This window comes from Mastomys coucha, unplaced genomic scaffold (genome assembly GCF_008632895.1).
Source record: "Mastomys coucha isolate ucsf_1 unplaced genomic scaffold, UCSF_Mcou_1 pScaffold15, whole genome shotgun sequence".
NCBI lineage: Eukaryota > Metazoa > Chordata > Mammalia > Rodentia > Muridae > Mastomys > Mastomys coucha.
Genome location: NW_022196897.1, coordinates 98,083,399 through 98,102,193, shown reverse-complemented (window position 1 = coordinate 98,102,193; position 18,795 = coordinate 98,083,399). Strand labels below are relative to the sequence as shown.

Sequence of the window (18,795 nt, the reverse complement as noted above, 5' to 3'; positions counted from 1 at the left end):
GGGTTGTTTCCAGGTTCTGGCTATTATAAATAAGGCTGCTATGAACATGGTGGAGCATGTGTCCTTTTCTTCTTCTAAGTGAGAAGCAACCACCACAGTGACCACCAGAGATCTTTCGACAATGAGGCTGTTTTGTAAAAGCAAGGCTACGGGCACTCCACAGAGAATGGTGGCTTGTTTGTTTCAGTGACTGGAGGAAATGGATCCTCCTACTTCATTTTGGAAAAGCCATATTTAATTAGATAAAAGATGAGAAAATAAATTGCTAGCTAATAATATACATTATTTTTACCAGGAGTTTTTAGAAATCAGTGTAATTACCATATTTAACAGCTGTCTTTGTATTGTTTCTATTTTAGTGTATTGACTATAGTTAGAGACTAGGCAACAGATAAAAATTTTGACACACTATGAGTCTGTTCCTGGCTGGGACATATATAGGGCTGTGAATGTTTCTATGATGGAAATCAAGTGTGCATTGTTTCACAGAATGGATGCATTATTGACCAATAGCCTATCTAGAAAGCCCTGATATATCAAAATCTATTTTCCTACCTGTGTATGTCACAAAATCAGAAACTTGTTTTTTTTTATATGTTCATTTTGAGAAATGATGTATTTTTTAACATTCTAGGCAATATCTCAGGACACATTTAAAAATGAACAATTTTCTTATGAAATATTAATACTATTCAAATTAATATATTATATGTGCATAAAGTAGCTGACTTTCATTTTATGAAAGTCTTAAGAAAAAGAAGTAAGAGCTGAAGTGGAAAATAAATACATATGAATGGAGAAATCACACAGCTTTAAATACATATGAACAGAGAAATCACACAGCTTTACATGTACCTCATACTATGTTCCATGAGTCACATGGGTGCTGAGCTCTCTAGTAAGAATCCACAATTAATTGCCCTGATTCCTTTCATAGATTTGTTATGAGATGTTAAGTGCTTCTTAGAGGGATAAAGCAATGCTGAGATGTGGTGGTGGCACTAGCTATCCTCACAGGTGAAGTAGCATCTGAAGGAGGAATTGAAGGCTGTGTCCCATTTAGACTAATGGAAGAAAACAGATGCAGGAGATGGATTTTTCAGTCTTTAAGTTTTTTCTCTAAAATGTTCAAACATATACAATGTATGTTGACCTTATCCTCCCCGCTTCCCACCTAGCTCCACCCCACTCCCCATCTCCTACTTCATTCATGACCCCACCCCTCACATCTCTTTCCTAACTTCCTGTCCTCATTTTCAATTTTTATTTGTTTATTTACATAGAAGTAGACTTTTTATTTCACTATATTTTATTGGAAAAATATCTTTTCATACAGTATATTCTGATTAAGGTTTTCCCTTCTCCTCTCAGTCCCTGACCTCTCGGCTGCATTCTGACATTACTCCTTGGGTGACCTTGGGCAAATCCTTTCTTTCATTTTTTTTTTTCATCTTTAGAACTAGGATGATATTTGTAGCTCCATCTGAAGCTTTGTCATAAGAGTTACTACCTGACCCTGTAAAGTACTAAAAGTCAGGCATGGGCATGGTAAGGACTCACTACCCATGACAGAATGATGTCATTGCAAAGAAGACTGTTGTTGTAAACACAGGGAATAGTGTGCCACATGTTTTCACTCTGCAAAAAAATTCAAAGTGCCACCTAGTTAACAGTTTTTATGACTGAGCAATTCAATGCAAGGTAGCACAGAGAAATGGAAATAGACTGACAATAAAACCAGAGAGGCCCTAATTGATGAGGAAAGGAGCAAAGTTACTATGCATCTACTTCATGTGACAGGCACATTGGGTTGTCACAGGATGCCTACCTAGGTCAAATGTCCTGTTTCCATAATAGAGAACAGGTAGGGAAACAGAGGACACTGAAGAATGGAACCGACTGTGACCACAACTAAGGTGGCCCGTGTCAGCTTCCCTTCACTTTGAACACATACCTGAGAAGGCTACAAGAAGGAAAGGCTGATTCGAACTCAGTTTCAGGGGTTTCAGATTCCCAGTTGAGATCTATGGATACTCACTGGCCAACAACTTAAAAGAAGAAGTAACTCCTTCCTGGCACTGAGCTTTTTATTTGTTAGCTGGTATCTAGTAAGGACATTGTCACCTTAGTTATATATTCTCATTCTTTCTCTCTTTCTCTCTCATATCTCTCTCTCTCATCTTTCTCTCTCTTTCTCTCTCCCTCTCTCTCTCGCTGTATGTCTCTTTCTCTTCCTCCTTCCCCATCATCGTGTGGTTTTGTGTGTGTGTATGTGTGTGTGTGTGTGTGTGTGTGTGTGTGTGGTGTATATGCATGTGTGTGTGTATATGTGTGTATGAATTGCTTACATAAAAGCAGATTTCCATATGACTTTTTCAAAAAGTCCTACCTATTTCTCCCTCCTCATATTCTCAGTAGAATTCTCATATTCCTTCCCATCTAACTCTATCTTAACTCTTCCTGCACTATTTTCTTTTAACTCCTAATACCACTGAATTCTATATCTGCTCCCTTTAAAATTCCCCCCGTGCTCCTCACTAATATTTTGACCTCTATATGTTTTCAAAATGAAAGAAATATATCAGAAGATCAAAACTAACATCCACACATGAGCGATTTGTCTTCAGAGATCTAGGTGATCTCACTCAGAATGATTGTTTCCAGCTCCACCCATTGACCTGTGAATTTCATAATTTTATTTTTTAACAGCTTAATAATACTCCATTGTGTAAAAATATTGCTTTTCCATTATTCACTCATTAGTCTACACACACTTAGATTGTTTCCATTTCCTGGCTGTTATGAAAATTATGTTAACAGATGGTGTTTTAAGCTCCTAAATTTTGGAATTTGTGGCATTTGTGGAAAATAAGCATTTACATTATGGAAGATATCAATTACTGAAAATGAGTTAACTGACCACTTAAAAGTTACTTGTTAACATTATCTATATATATTAGAGAAGCATATAAAATCAGAATAGAATAAGGACACTACCAACTGCTTCATTTTCCATGGTTTTACATATCCCTGAAGTGGCCAAAGCTCCAATGCATTGGTTTTACAATTAACAACAGATAAGGGAAGTCAGATGTTCTGAAATCCCAGCTTGGAGACATGATTATTCAGATAATAGCTTTTTATCTTATAGATTATGCACAAGTGATTTGTTTTATATATTGAGTAGCTCTGTAATCAGGCATACCTACATTTATTTGGGTTTGTTTTTCTCTATTTTTGTGTGGAATAGGAAATCAAGGAGAAATTAGATTCCAGTCACAAGAGAGATATGGAAGGCATGGGAGTTCCAGAAATCAAGTATGGGGATTCTGTCTGCTTTGTTCAGCATGTAGCCAGTGGCCTTTGGGTCACCTACAAAGCACAAGATGCCAAAACTTCCCGCCTAGGACCTCTGAAAAGAAAGGTAAAGGGTCTAATGGTTATCTAGGGTTTATTTAATTTTTTATTTCTTTATTTTTTTTAATTTTTTAATTTTTTTTTATTTTTCTGTTTTTTATTTCTTACTTTGTTTTACACAGAATGGGAAACAGCTAGACAGGAGTGATTCTGAGGACCAGGTGGGCCTGATTATGTTTTACCCTTTACTACTCTAAAGAGTGGGTCTGTGACAGATTATACATTGTTTCTGTAGTAAATTAGGCTAATTTGGTCTCTGTGGCCCCATTTTCAATTTTTTTAAACTATACATGACAATTCTGCATGAAAGAGTCGGAGCTTGTTTGATTCACTCTGAAACCCAGTTTCAATGACTCTTAATAGTTCCACTATTTTGGGATTATCCACATCATTGCTCGCTTCATTTAAGTGGATAATGGAGTTATTATGCTATTTTCATAAGATAGAGACTGACTAGAATCTCTATGGAGAAAATACAGTTTGCATAACAATGAGGCTACCGACCCTGATGTGCAGAGAGATGGGAGTTGATGTTCTATCCACAGACATGTAGTCAGACTTGACTAGTGCATCATAGCATGCCATAGCAGGAAGCTAGCTTGGATACTTGTAGCATCTTTTCACTACAAACTCAATTGCCATAATAGTAAATTATTTTTTCATAGGAACCAGAGGGTAGATGCCAAAGGTATGATTTTCTTGGAAAATTCTTTCAAAATGCAGGTTTGAATAGTCAAAGAGACCTAGAATACGGTTATAGGAAGTACTGTGAACAATGGTCCTGCTATATTGACCTAAAGCAATAATGACAGTGTCTCTGAATGCTAGTTATTATAGGATGTTGGTATCATACTATGTGGTAATATGAAGTTTTTTCCAAGCAAGATTCTTTAAATGTGAGCTCTGCTGGTCAGAGAAGAATGTGTAGATATGAAAGCAAACCCACTTAGATCCTTGTATTGTTGCCTGCATATAGTTACTGATCTGTAGACTAGAGAAGGAGGTCTTAGGTCAGCTCCACTATGGTGGAGAGATAGAGTATAGACACAGGGTCAGCCAGTATTTATGGGATTTCTACGACCAAGATTCCCAAGTATAGTCAATGATAGAGACAGCCTGAAATTCTACATGCAGTTTCTAATAGGACCTGAACTGTTCATATGTGGGCTATGTGGACAAGACAGCAAACAGCTGTAATGGAAGAGTAAGGCAAAGATACAGACAGTAGGACAGTCCAAAGGAGAAAAACTTGGCAATTGTATTGGGATGGCCCTGAGAATATAGTAGGCTTTCAGTTGAGTCCTCAAGAGGCCGCAGTCTAAGACAGAGAGCTTCACTCTGAGAATAAGAGAAAACTGAAAATATCTGGCCAGCCCATCCTCTGCCAGTCTATCCCAGTCCTCTGTAGAGTACAGTGCCTGGCAGGCTGTATGGTTTTGTGTATTTACTATAGCCATGATAATGCTAGAATAGAATCTCTGAGTTTGAAGCTGCACCTCTAGATGGAAGGGACTCTGTCTACAAAGGAATGTTGGACTACATTGTTGATGTAGTGTGTCTTTTCCTGCCCACAGACCCATCTAACTGCTAGAACATGTATGTGACTTTGGAAGAGACATCTTCTATGTAATATTATAATACTTAGCCATTGACAGGCAAAGTGTGCTATGTTTCATAAGAACAGTCTAAATTTTCCCTGGAAAATGTCTGGACCTGTATGAAGTTAATAAAACCTAGGAAGGACAACCACATGAAGAAATTGACAAACAGTAGCTCATGTTAAAAGGAACGGGCCTCTTGCGGCTCTTGGAGACTGAGCCACCAAGCAAAGAACATACACAGGCTGGACCTAGGCCTCCCCCCACACATGTAGCAGATGTGCAGCTTGGTTTTCATGTGAGTCCCAAACAACTAGAACAGGAGCTATCCCAAAAGCTGTTACTTATCTGTGGGATATGTTCCTCTAGCTGGGCTGCCTTGTCTGGCATCAGAGGGAGAGGATGTGCCTATCCCCACAGAGACTTGATGTGCCAGGATGGGGGAGATAACAGGAGAAGGGCACCCTTACCTTCTCAGAGAAGAAGGGAAGTGGGGAGGGGGGGACAGATTGTGGGAAGGGGGCAGTGAACAGGATGTAAAGTGAATAAATAAAATGATAAAACAGAATATTTTATCATGTGTAAATAATGATAATATATACATGGAAACATCCTTCCATACTATTTTGTTAGTAAAAGTACATTAATAAATGTCAATTAAAGGTATATGGTATTAAAATTTTAGAGACATTGGGATTTCTATAAAAGATAAAGGCCTTTCCAATAGACTGACAGCATTGTGGTTTTCTCACTGTATACTCTACCTAGCATAAATCACAACAGTTAATATATGTTCAATATCCACTCTTTAAAATATATGTTCAATTTTTCTTTAAAAAAAAAAAAAAAAGGAATGGTCCCTCGGTCACCCTCTTGCATTGCAGGTACCTCTATGAGAATCCTAGTCTAAGGATCTGGGCCCAGAGACATCCATCAGTCCTCATTACTTTCTTGTTTGTCTGTCCAGTTTTCATGTTACCTGAACAAACTCTAAGAATACTGGTCATTCCGGACCAGAAAACTGGAAGCAGCACACCATACATAGTAGGAGAGTATTGCTAAGTTGCACATTGTTAACCAGATGCCAGGAAGCGCTGAACCAGTAATCCTGCTTAAAAGCTGGAGAGTCCAATGGCTAGGCCAATGGCTCGGCATCCAGGGTTATGCTTAATCATTATGCACATAGGATGTAAAGCTTCTGTTTAAGGAGAGCACAACCTTTTGCAAGTCTGTAGCCTACATCTTATGTGAATGCTTTATATTAGGCTATAGCTAAAAGGGGAAAAAATATAAGAAAGATCTTCACATGAAAAGGAAAATAAACTTGGATTCTAAACTAAAAATCCTGACCCGCAGACAGAGCCACAGAACTCTACACTGTCTCTCCTCATTTCCACAAGCTGTTGCCATGCTCAGGAACTTAGATCAGGATTTGACCTTAACTTGAACCAGGGCCAAACCATCTGAGCATACGTGACCGAGCGGAGAGGCAGAGCTAGCTCGCTCCCAAAGCTGCTAGCTTTCCATCCGCTGTATCATGGTGTCCTTGGTGATGTAGTAAGATCACATAGCTTCTACATAACTGGCCAAAGACCGGTAACTATTGCCCATATAATAAACAGTTCCTGACCACCTTTTACTTTCTAGGAGTTGTTTTAATTTATATGTAAATCATCCAAATCCCCAAACGGCCCTCCAAGATAAACACACATTCGCAAACAGTGAACTTGAAGCAGAGGGTTAAATAACTCACCCAAAAGTCTCTCAGCTGGCAAGTAGCGAAACAGGACTAAAAAAAAAGTCACCTGATAATGAGAGCCCAGGCTCCACATCACCTCCGGAGGAAATATACTCCCACCTTAAGCCACTTTCCCTGGTCCATCTGCTCGCTAACTCACTCATATAGGTGTCCTTCAGGAGAGAAACCCAAGCCTGATCCCAGGAGAGAGTTCTGTTTTGAATTGTTCTTGCCCAATTTACATATGGAGATAATCCTTAACACAGGGAATTTCTCCATTTTCAAGGGTAAGCCTCTGTGTTCATTTTTAAGAGAAAAAAAAAAAACTATTATAAAAGTATGTCTCCCCCTCCCCCCAGTTGACCATCCAGGCTTAGGAAATTTATTGTAGCTCATACCATGGTGGCACATAAAATTTCAGTCTCATCAAACTACCAGGTTGTGGGAATAATTCACATGTCAGTAATGGGACATATGGGCAAAATAACTTTGTTAATGTCCCATTTTCAAAATGGACTCAAGGGAGCTCGGCTAGGGAGAAGAGTAATAAGAAAACACTACAGAGAATGCGGGTGGCCCAACTGTGGAGCAATGTGTAACCTGGACTTGTTCCCGTGCCCTGTGGGTAGGTCATACTCCATCAGGAAGGCCACATGGATGACGGATTAACACTGCAGAGGTGCCAGCAGGAAGAGTCCCAGGCTGCTCGCATCATCCGGAACACAACCGCCTTATTCAGCCAGTTTGTCAGGTATTTTGCCCCATCCCTTTTCTCTTCCAAACCCACCCACCCATCTGCTTTTGATACCAGGAATGTTTGGGGGGAGATATTAATCACCATTAAATTTTTTTCTGAAAGAGAGAAATTAGGACAGAATTTTATCTGCCACATAGATAATCTATCAGTTTTATTCACTACCCAACATGTCTAAGGTCATACTAGTTGCTTAGATTAATGAATAATTGATGACTGATTAGTGCAAAGAATATCTAAGGTCTTTGCAAAACTGAAAACCAAGGTGTAAAAAAAATCAGTGGGTTTTTTTTTTTAAATCTCTTTGTGTTCACGAAATATAGAGGGTTCAAAGGGATAGAGAGAAACTGACCCACACCCTTCAAACTATTTAGAAAGGGTTTCTATATCACTTAGAATTTTTCTATTTGCTGCGGAAGCCTTGAGTTAGCCAACTGTGGCTGGGGCTGTAGCTGGAAAAATAGCTGAAGTGTCTGCCTGGGTGGTAAACTGTTTGGCCCCAACACATTGCCAAAATGGAATTCAGGACTCTTTTTAATTACTGTGAGGAACAGATCTTGCTGTAATCAATATAGTGATCCAAGCCATTCTTCCCTTGTAGGAAAATCTCTTTAAAGCCAGGAGGGTGTAAGCTGCATTGGCATAAAATGAGAACTTTTAACATCCTAACTTTTACTTTTCTTGCAGTTAAAACTCTACAAGCTAAAGAGTGTACATATCAGATATTTACATACCAATTCATAACAGTAGCAAAATTACAGTTATGAAGTAGTAATGGTTTTATGGTCACCACAATGTGAGGAACTGTATTAAAGGGTCATAGCACTGGGAAAGTTGAGAACCACTCTCCTAGGTGATATCTGCCTATGTGGTCTAAAGTTTAAGAAGCCATTCTTCTCAGGTTGAGTAGAGTGCTTTTCCTCAGCTAAGTGTTAGATTAATTTGGGGCAGCATTTAATGCTATGATTTCTAGGCTGTGTCTCAATCTAATTCCCTCAATAGTCTGAAGTCCCAGGAGCCAGTAGTAAACAGGGTCCAGGCTATGTAATCCATGTACTGGAGAAAGTAGAAGGATTTTGAATTCCAGGCCAGCCTGGGCTACATACGAGCTGCTATCTCAACAATAGAAACAAAAAGCCAAATGTCAGTGCTTCATGGACTCCTCTCTGATGATTCTAACATTCAACCATAACTGAGAATCATCTCAGCAAATTTTCTTCATCCACATGGTCAAAAATAGGTTACTAATGTCAATGTGACTACAGTATTCTCTGCAGAAGGGAAGAATAGGGAGTGAATGGAATTTCATTTTTGTAAATGATAATGTATTGATCACTTTCTATCCCTTCATTTTGCACTCATCCCATTGGTTAGAAATTCATGCAAGCATATTGTTAATGTGCTCATAACTAGCATCCAATTTCTCACCCTTGAAGTACATGGTTTTCTTGTGGGTCCTCCAGATCTCCCAAGGTTTGGCATTCAATTTTCTTTCTTTTTTTGTTTTGTTTTGCTTTGCTTTGCTTTATTTTGTTTTGTTTTGCAAGACAGGATTTCTCTGTATAGCCCTGGCTGTCCTGGAACTCACTCTGTAGACCAGGCTGCCCTCAGACTCAGAAATCTGCCTGCCTCTGCCTCCCAAGTGCTCAATTTTCTTTAAAGGCAACAGCTTTAACCTCATATGCAAAAGATTAACTCTGAATGAATGAATCAATGATCTAAGTATGAGAAGTAAAACTATAAGATATTTATAAGACATAGGTATAAATTTTCACTACTTTGGATAAGGATATGGTTTCTTAAATATGATAGCAAGGCAAAAGCCACAAAGAAATAATAAATACAATGGACTTTGTTGAAATTTGGAAGTTGATGTCACTCCAAAGATGCAATGAAGCAAGTGGAGATAATTCATATACAGGAAGAAAACATTAATAAGTCAAATAGTTGAGAAGAGGTTTGTATCTAGGAGAAAGAACAGTAACTTTCGGTGATTGAGAAATTAAAGCAGCTGATTAAAATAGTCAGAGGTTCTGAATAGAAATTTCGTAAAAGAATGTACACTAATGACCAATGAACACACTAAAAGATGTTCAGTTTGAATCACTATCAGGAAAATGACAACAAAGGATCCAGTGAAGTGTGTGTCTTTACCCATGAGGATACATGTTAATTAAGAAATATGGGATAAAGTGTGAAGAAACTAGAATCTTCACTGCTGGTTGGAATGTAAAATATAACAGTTACTTTGGAAGATAGTCTTGAAGTATCTTTGTAGGTTAAATATAAGAATTGCTACAGGAGCCATCAATCAATTGATCTCCTAGATATTCACACAAGAAAAATAAAAAAAAAAAAACATATGATCCAACAAAATGTCCATAAGTACTCAGTGCATGCTGTTCATAATAGCTCCAATGTAGAAACAACCCAATGTTCATCAGTTTACACACAAATAATCTCTACCATTCCAATAAAATAGAATAAGGTACCAGCACATACCATAATATATTATGTTCAAACTCAACAAAGTTGATTTTGCATTTTATCCACCTAGACAAACCCGTCAGGAAAGACCACCATTCACTGTGTAGTCTCATTACATTAACTGAATGGGAAGGTCTGTGGGTACAGAAAGGAGGTAAATGGTTAATGAGAGCTAGAGAATGACCCATTGAGGGTGGGGAAGAGAGCTAAAGAGTTAAGAAACTGTTTTGTGTTTGTATAACTATGAAGATGCTAAATATCAAGCCACCAAATTGTATCCTTTAAATGTGTGTTTGTATGAGATATGAATTAATATTTCAATAAAACTGTTATTACACAGTTAATGAGGGTTCCAAGCCTGACAATGAGAAAATTATTTTTAAACAGCTTTAATGAGATATACTTTATCATAGAATTCACTCTCATAAGTATATAATTCAGTAAGATTTAATAGATTTATAGAGCTGTGTGCAGTGATCACTGTGATTAAATCTTAGAATATTTCCATTTCCCTACAATCTCTTATGCCCCTGAAGTTCAGTTTAATTGCCACTCACAGCCCTGTTTTTTGTCTCAACTAAGAAAACATTAAATTGATTAAATAAAGAGACATTATCCTTTGACTCTACCCTTTGCACTCAGTATTGTATTTTTTGTGGTTCATTCATATTGTCTTTTTTTTTTTTTTTTTTTTTTTTTTTTTTTTTTTTTTGGTTTTTGGTTTTTGGTTTTTGAAGACAGGGTTTCTCTATATAGCCCTGGCTGTCCTGGAACTCACTCTGTAGACCAGGCTGGCCTTGAACTCAGAAATCCGCCTGCCTCTGCCTCCCAAGTGCTGGGATTAAAGGCATGCGCCACCACCACCCAGCTCATATTGTCTTTTTTAAATTACTGAACACTATCTGCATTCTTGTATTTGTATGTATGTATCAAGTGTGCATGTGTGTATGTGTAGGCTTATCTATAAAGAAATGGATACACATTTTATATTTATCATTTGAACTATGAATTGTTTTCATTTTTATCATTTTATAAGTAATGCTTCTAGAGATATTAGTGTAGAAGTTTTCAGATATATGCTTTCATTTTCCCCCCTCCATATGTGTGTGTGTGTGTGTGTGTGTGTGTGTGTGTGTGGTATCATGTGTCTGCAGATAGACATTTCTGTGTATTCTTGTATCAAGTCCAGAAGTCAATGTGAAGTGTCTTCTATTGTCTTCCTTAATTTTGGAGACAGAATCTCTTGAATACGGTGGAACTTGCTGATTGGCTAGACAAGTCTTTGCTGCCACCACCCAGTGTGCGGGCTACCAGCACTCACCATGATTGGCTGGCTTTTGCATAGGTCTTGAGAATCCAAACTCCAGTCCTCCCTCTAGCACAGCAAGCACTTTTCTCTCAGAACCCTCTTCCAAGTTCCATTTTAACCATGTCTAGGTGTCATCTCAGTGGCTTTGAGTGAGTTTCTACTGTTGGGCAAGCATCCCCATTCTCCACCATTGCACACTGTAACCTTGTGCCACTTAAATGGTCACCCTTGTTCTCTATTCTCCATTCTTGATGTCTATGTATTTCACTATTCTAAGTACTTCATATGAGTAAAATTGCATAATATTAGCCCTTCTATGCATGGTTTATTTCACATAGCAAAAGGACTTTAATGTTTGATTTCAGAATTTCATTCCTATTTGAAGATGATGAACATTTCATTGAATGTATAGTCCATATTTTGTTTGATCATTCAGCCATCAATTGAAATTTGAGTACATCTACTTTCTTGTTTGTTTTTGTTATTGATCTCTCTCAGTCTGTGTCTGTCTATCTATCTGTCCCTCTCTGTGTGTCCCTCTCTATCTCTGTGTGCCTCTTGTCTCTGTCTGTCTCTCTGTCTCTGTCTCTGTCTCTGTCTCTCTGGCTTTGCTAGTGATTGAATTCAGGGCCTTATACATGCCAGGCAAAGGCTTTGCCACCTAAGTTATATCCTCAGACCTCTTTATTTACACAGAGACAGAATCTTTATGGGTTGTCCTTGAACTCTTGATCCTCCTGCCTCAGCCTCTAGAGTGCTAAAATTTCAGGCATGCATTGATATATGGGGCATGTCTAACTTCTAAGAGACTGAAAACAACTGTTTCCCAAGGGCTGTATACCATTCATAGTTCCCTCATAAATGAATGAAGTTCCCTTTTTCCTGCAACTGTGCCTGTATTTGAGTTATCTGAGGTTTTGATTGTAGCCATTATGTAGATGAAGTGGAATGATATGGATTTACATTTCTAGGATGAATAATGGTATCAAATATCTTTGCATGAATTTCCTGGCCATTCATACATCTTCTTTGGTGCAGTGTAATCAAATGCATTTGCCTCTTAAAAATTGAGTCATTTGTCTTCTAATTGAGATTTCTGAGTTCAGTGAACCTCTGCTCGTACAAGTCATTTAACAAATTTATGATTTACAAGTATTGTATCCTAATCTGTAGTTTCTCTTCTTGTTTTATTTTTATTTTTTTTAAAGTTTAATTTATTTCATGTATATAGGTGTTTTATCTGCATGTACATCTGTGCACCATGTACCTCCCTGGTACCTGTGGAGGCCAAAAGAGGACATTGAATCCTCTGGGACAGGAGTTACAGATAGTTGTAAACTGCCATAAGGGCACTGAGAAACAAACCTGGGTACTCTGGAACAACCCCACACCCCATGTTCTCATCCATTAAGCCATCTCTCCCACCCTTCTTCTCATTTTTGTAATGGTGGCTGTGGAGCCACCTTGGTGGATAGCATGCTTTCTGTACAAGTTTGCATCCTAGCAGCCTCATAAAGTCTGGTAGTAACAGTGAATGACTGTAACCCTAGGATTATAGTGTGGGGAAAGGGTTCAAAGACAGTAGGTCCTGCAGACTTACTGGCAAGCCAGTCTAGCCAAAACAGTGATCTTCAGGTTATATGAAAGACCCTGTCTCAGTAAATAAGGTGAAGAGTGATTGAGGAAAAAAAAAATCCCAATGTCAACCTCTTGACTCCACACATTTCTGCACAAGTGTCTCTTTGTCTCTGCCTCTCTGTCACACACACACACACACACACATACACACACACACACACAAACACAAACACACACACAGAGGGAAAGGGAGAGGGGGAGGGAGAGACTACTCAAGAAAGAAGAAATAAAAGGAAAAAGAAAAAGAAAAAAATGGACTTGGTGTTACAGGTTGCAGTCCCAGAATTCAGGAGACTGAACCAGGAAGACCCATGAGTTTAAAGTCAGCCTTTGGCTACACACTGAAGTATTAAGGATTGTTCCCACGCAACTTGCTTTTTAAACAAGTTTACATCAGACTACCTTTCCCCATCAAATGGCCTTGGCACTTTGTCAAAAGTCACATGAGCCTAGCCATAAGGGTGTGTACTTGTAATCCAATCACTAGGGAAGTAGAAATGGTCAGATCTCCAGGTTTGGTGACTAGGCAGCTTTGTCGATCAGCAATCCCCAGATCCTAGTAAGAGAGCCTGTCTTAAATGAGGTAGACAGTTCCAGAAGTATGCTATCCAAGGTTAGCCCCTGGCTGCCACATTCCCTTGCACATGCAATCACATGTACATCACATACATACACACGGGGGGGGGGGGAGAGAGGGAGAGAGAGGGAAGGGAGAGAGTGAGATTAAGAGATTGAGAGAAAGGGAAAGAAAGATCAAATAACCACAAATGCAAGAGTTTATTATAGGTCTCTTAGTTATTTCATTGATCCATATGCATATTAGTATTCTAACACGAATAAATATACTATAATGTTGAAATCATATAACATGAATCCTTCAATTTTATAATTCATTTACATTCTTTTTATGTGAATTTTATAGTCATTTTTACATTCTCCTTTTTTATGTGAATTTTAGGATGAATTTGTCAATTTCTGTAAAAAATTAATTTTATATGCCACTCTGGGACATGCCTAGAAACTGCAGTTAATCTGTGGATTAGCTTTAGAAGGTTTGTCCCTTTAGTAATGCTCAGCAGTGCACACACATGGACTGTCTCTCCATTCATGTGTTCTCCAGTTGCCTTTGGAAAGCAGCTGAGGTTGTTGGTGTGTGTATCATCTTGAAGTTCTTTTGTGCAACTTATTCTTAGGTATTTGTGTCTTTTGAATAATTTTGGAGGTGAAATTTATATCTTAAGTTTCAGTTCAGATTATTCATTATTCTTCATAGGCATATATCATTATTAAAATATTCATCTCATATCCAAAACAGTATTGATACTGTTTTTTTAATTCTAGAAGCTTTGTTATAATGTAGATTTTTAAGAGTTTTCTACATACAAGATCTGGTCATCTATGAATGAAGAGAGTCTTCTTTATTTCTCCCCCTTGCACTGGTTAGAACATCAGTGTGTAATGCTCATGCAGGAAACAGATATTCTTGTTTTATTTCTAATCCTAGGAGGAAAACATCAAGGTTTTTGTTGTTATCGTTTTGGGTTTTTTTTTTTGTTTTTGTTGTTGTTTTGGTTTTTTGTTTTATTTTGTTTTGTTTTTTGTTTGTTTTGTTTTTTGAAACAGGGTTTCTCTGCATAGCCCTGTCTGTCCTGGAACTCACCCTATAGACCAGGCTGGCCTTGAACTCAGAAATCCGCCTGCCTCTGACTCCCAAGGGCTGGGATTAAAGGCATGTGCCACCACCGCCCAGCTCTTGTTTTTGATTTTTAATCACTACGCTCAGTATTATCTGTTAAGGTCTTTGGAAATGTCCTTTACAAAGCCATCTGGTTCTAGAACCACATGTCTTGGATGTGTTTTTATCTTGAATAGGTGTTAGATTTTTGTCAAATACTTTTTCTTTGCCACACATCTAGTCTTACGCTAATAAGATTTATGGATTTAAGTGTTTAAGAATAAGGTATTGACATTTCTGTTACAACGTTTTGTCTCCTGACTCAGGCTGTATGTTTTTCTTCATGTGTTCTGATTGTTGCTGTCAAGTGCTAATTTTGTAACTTGTCCATTGCCTTGAGAATTGGCTCTATTGAATGATGGATTGTCTTCTCCGCAAATGCTCTTTACTCATCTCCTTGAAGCCCATCAGGGTCCCCGCTGCGGTGCAGCCTCTCATCACTCTCTCTCACACCCTGCCTTTACCTCAACTCTGGCTTTGATGCTCACCTATGGGTTCTGGACATTGCATATATTGGATTGTTTTTTCTTCAGATCAAGTCTGATGGTTTTTCTCTTTATCAGTGTGTGTAATGCACTTATGTTTAATTATGTTGATCTTGGGCTGGAGAGATGGCTCAGCCGTTAAAGGCTAGGCTCACAACCAAAAATATAATTATGTTGATCTTGATAGTTGTAATTTTCATTTTTCCATTTTTGCTGTACCCTTTTGTTCTATCTTTTACTGCATTCTTTGGGGTTAAAGATATATATATATATATATATATATATATATATATATATATATATATTTCTAGTATACTGTACAGCTCTGGAGAACTTTTATTTTCATCTTTAGCGTGTTTTTTTTCTCAGTAATATCAATGTGTATTTAACTTGAAATAACCTATTTCAAATTCATACTAACTTAAGTAAAGCAAGGTTATTCTAATAGTGTTCTATTTTCTCCCTCCTCCTTTGTGGTAACATTACCATGGTGATATCTCTTATCTGTTAGAAGTCTAGCAGCACAGTTTTATAATGATTGTCTTATAGAATGGTTTCTTGAATCAATGAGAAGATCAAAACCAGAAAATTACATTTAAATCCTTGTTTATTATAATGCCTTCTCACCTTTCTCCCTATTTCTTCGTGTGGTCTCTACCTACTGTTTGAAGTCATTAACTTCAGCCTGTGTGTTTCCTTTAGCATTTTACCAGCCAGTCTGTGTTTGGCTGCAAAATATACTTGATATTTAAGCAGTTGACAGTTCATTCTTGGAGTTGACTTTGTATCTTCCTGAGGCCCCACATTCATCCAGATATAAATAGATAACATGGACCCTGGCCAGTTCTTGCCCTTGGCCTGCCTTTCCCAATTGGAAGTCTTTGCCCTGAAAGTGACTGAAAAGCATCCCTCACCTAAAAGACAATAGCCTCCTCCTGTTCTAACCAAGGTTTGTGCATTTAAAAAAAGTAAACACTTCCCAATTTGAGATATCTATATCTTTATAGGTAGATAGATATAGATACTATACATAATATATATAGATGATTGATAGATAGATAGATAGATAGATAGATAGATAGATAGATAGATAGACAAATAGACAGACAGACACTTTGCCCCCAACGGAGCTCTTACTTTTCTCAGCTACCACAGCATCATTTAGAAGAAAGAAGAACTAATAACAAATACACCCATGCAGCAAAGTTGATGACTTAGCAACACCTAGGAAATGAAAGAGAAAAATAATTTGGATACAGGCTTTTCTCTTCCGTTTCTTCTGAGAAGCCATCAGTCTGCAGTAGCTGGTACAGAGGGCAAATCTAAACTATGAAACAGGGACACAGCAAGAGAGAGCAGTGAAGAAGGAGAGTTAAAATTCCATCATGTTTTCTCCTTCCCTCTTTGTACGGTGGCTATGAACTGTGCAGGAGGACAGATGAACAAACAATGTGGTCGACAGAGACTCTCAGACATATGTATAAGGTGAAGATGTTGACAGTAGCCCTTTGAGTTTAGCGTTAAGAAGAAGGAACAAAAGCCAAGAGGGGTAGCCACGGGAACTGAGAGGGATAATGCTGAAAGCCTAAGAAAGGAAGTGTGTGCAGAGAGAATCCAGGGAGAGGAAGATCCAAAGGTGAGAAATAGATACGCTGAGTAAAGGTGACATTAACAGATGACAGAAAGCCAGCGTGTGCACATATGCAAGTACAAAACTATACACAGATGACACTTGGAGAGAGGAAGTGCATAAGGAAAGAGAGAAGACAATGAAAATGGAGAGACCTCCCCCACCTCCTCCAGCCTTGTGATTTATCTGTTCTATGAAGGTAACATAGTTTGAAAAACAGTATTGTAGGTTAATACCTTTGTATTAATTTTTTCCAAGTGTGCTTATTTAAAGAGGAAGTGTGACAGACAGATGGGGTGAATGAAGGGAACCATCTGCTCCAGATAGAAACCGTCGTCCTGATAACCACAGTTGACATTCCCTCTTTAGATTACACAGAAATCATCATTAGACACACAGTAAAGACCTGCTTGGTGCTGAGTGCTGAGCAGAGCAATGAGAGGATAAACTGTAAGTTGCTTGAAAATAAATGTGCCAAAAGGAATCATGTCTCCTTGTTTATGAAATAGCTGTAAATGAATGCAAATATTGTCTCCTGCTGCTGTGTTGCTGGGCAAACTTCATCTTGAGGTTGTTGGTGCAATGACTACCTCACCAAGCAGCTCCCTGTGGCCAGCATGGGGCTGGAAGGAGTAAAGATTCAGAAGACCTTAGTCATGGCCCTGCTAGTGCCTGGTCCCTGAGCAGTGTCATCTCATGGCTTTTTAGTGGAAACAATCGCACAACTGCCCCTGTCGCCTTGCCAACAGAAGAGGTTCTGCAGACCCTACAAGACTTGATAGCCTACTTCCAGCCACCAGAAGAAGAGATGCAGCATGAAGACAAACAGAATAAGCTCCGCTCTCTAAAAAACAGACAAAATCTTTTCAAGGAGGAGGTAAGTCCAGATAGAGAAAGAAAGACAGAAGGAGAGAGAGAGAGAGAGAGGGAGAGGGAGAGAGAGAGAGAGAGAGAGAGAGAGAGAGAGAGAGAGAGAGAGAAACTAGTTCTTTGATAGATTGACTGACCGACTGATTGATTTTCTTTACATTCAGAGCTGAAATATCCTTATGGTTGCAGCTTAGCTTTGTCTATAGGCATACACATATTTCTGAGTAGATGAGACTAAGAAGCTTCTCAAAAGCTAGAAAGAAAAGGATTTACTGGGGGGTTGGTATTCCTGACAACTACCACTGGTTTATTAGTGATGGTTGGCACATTCAAACTGTTGAGGATTTAATGCTTCATTGCAATTTGTGTCCAGAATCCACATACAATAAATCAGTTTGTTATCGCATGTTATTGGTTGTGATCCACAAATTTTTGGGATACGTCAGAATTACCTAGGAAACCAGCTTGAAAAAATGCAAATGTTTATATTCACCCACAACCGAAGTGTCTGGAGAACAGGTTTGAAGGATACACGTGACAGTATGCCTGCTACTGGACAGTGAACATCTGAGTCTCTGGGGCAGGGACCGAATGTAAGGGAAACATAAATGGCAGTGTGTTGTCCTAAGACTCATGCCATGCTGGCTCTATCCCTGCCTGCGATGACCTTAGACAAGTCAGAGCCTTGTCTGAACTTGGGCATGACGATCTGATGCTATTGGGCTGTGGTGAACTTCTTCAGCATTCCATGCCTGGAGGTTCATCCTAAGTTATTGCTGTGAGATGTTCAGTCTTTGAGTCTAAGCAAACCAGGGCCTGGAATTGTTCTGTAGAGCTACAGACTACTGAAAGGACATTTACCATCTCCTCCTAGGCACAGATGTTTTCATGGAGTGGCTTCCTCTTGTAAAAATGCTGGAAAGGGGGTTGAAGTTTCTCTTAAGGTTTTGTTATATCTAAACCCCACCTAGGAATAAGGAAAATGAACATGATTGTCTGATGCCAGTAAATGAATTTTTTTAACTGAAAATAGTTTTTTTATACAGTATATTCTCATCATAGTTACTCCTCCCTCCAACTCCATACTTTTACCTAAATCCACACCCACATCCTCTCTCTCTCTCTCTCTCTCTC

At 38.5% G+C, this 18,795-nt stretch overlaps 1 protein-coding gene across 8 annotated transcripts in view; it reads left to right on the top strand.

Annotated features, from left to right (window-relative positions):
* Ryr3 (ryanodine receptor 3) overlaps positions 1–18,795 on the top strand; it is a 538,051-nt gene that overhangs the window by 253,327 nt on the left and 265,929 nt on the right. For all 8 annotated transcript variants that reach the window (XM_031371354.1, XM_031371356.1, XM_031371353.1 and 5 more), the window contains exons 11-13: positions 3,251–3,424; positions 7,383–7,504; positions 17,500–17,668. In XM_031371354.1, coding sequence (XP_031227214.1) covers positions 3,251–3,424; positions 7,383–7,504; positions 17,500–17,668 — 465 coding nt within the window. The remainder of the gene's footprint in view (positions 1–3,250; positions 3,425–7,382; positions 7,505–17,499; positions 17,669–18,795) is intronic.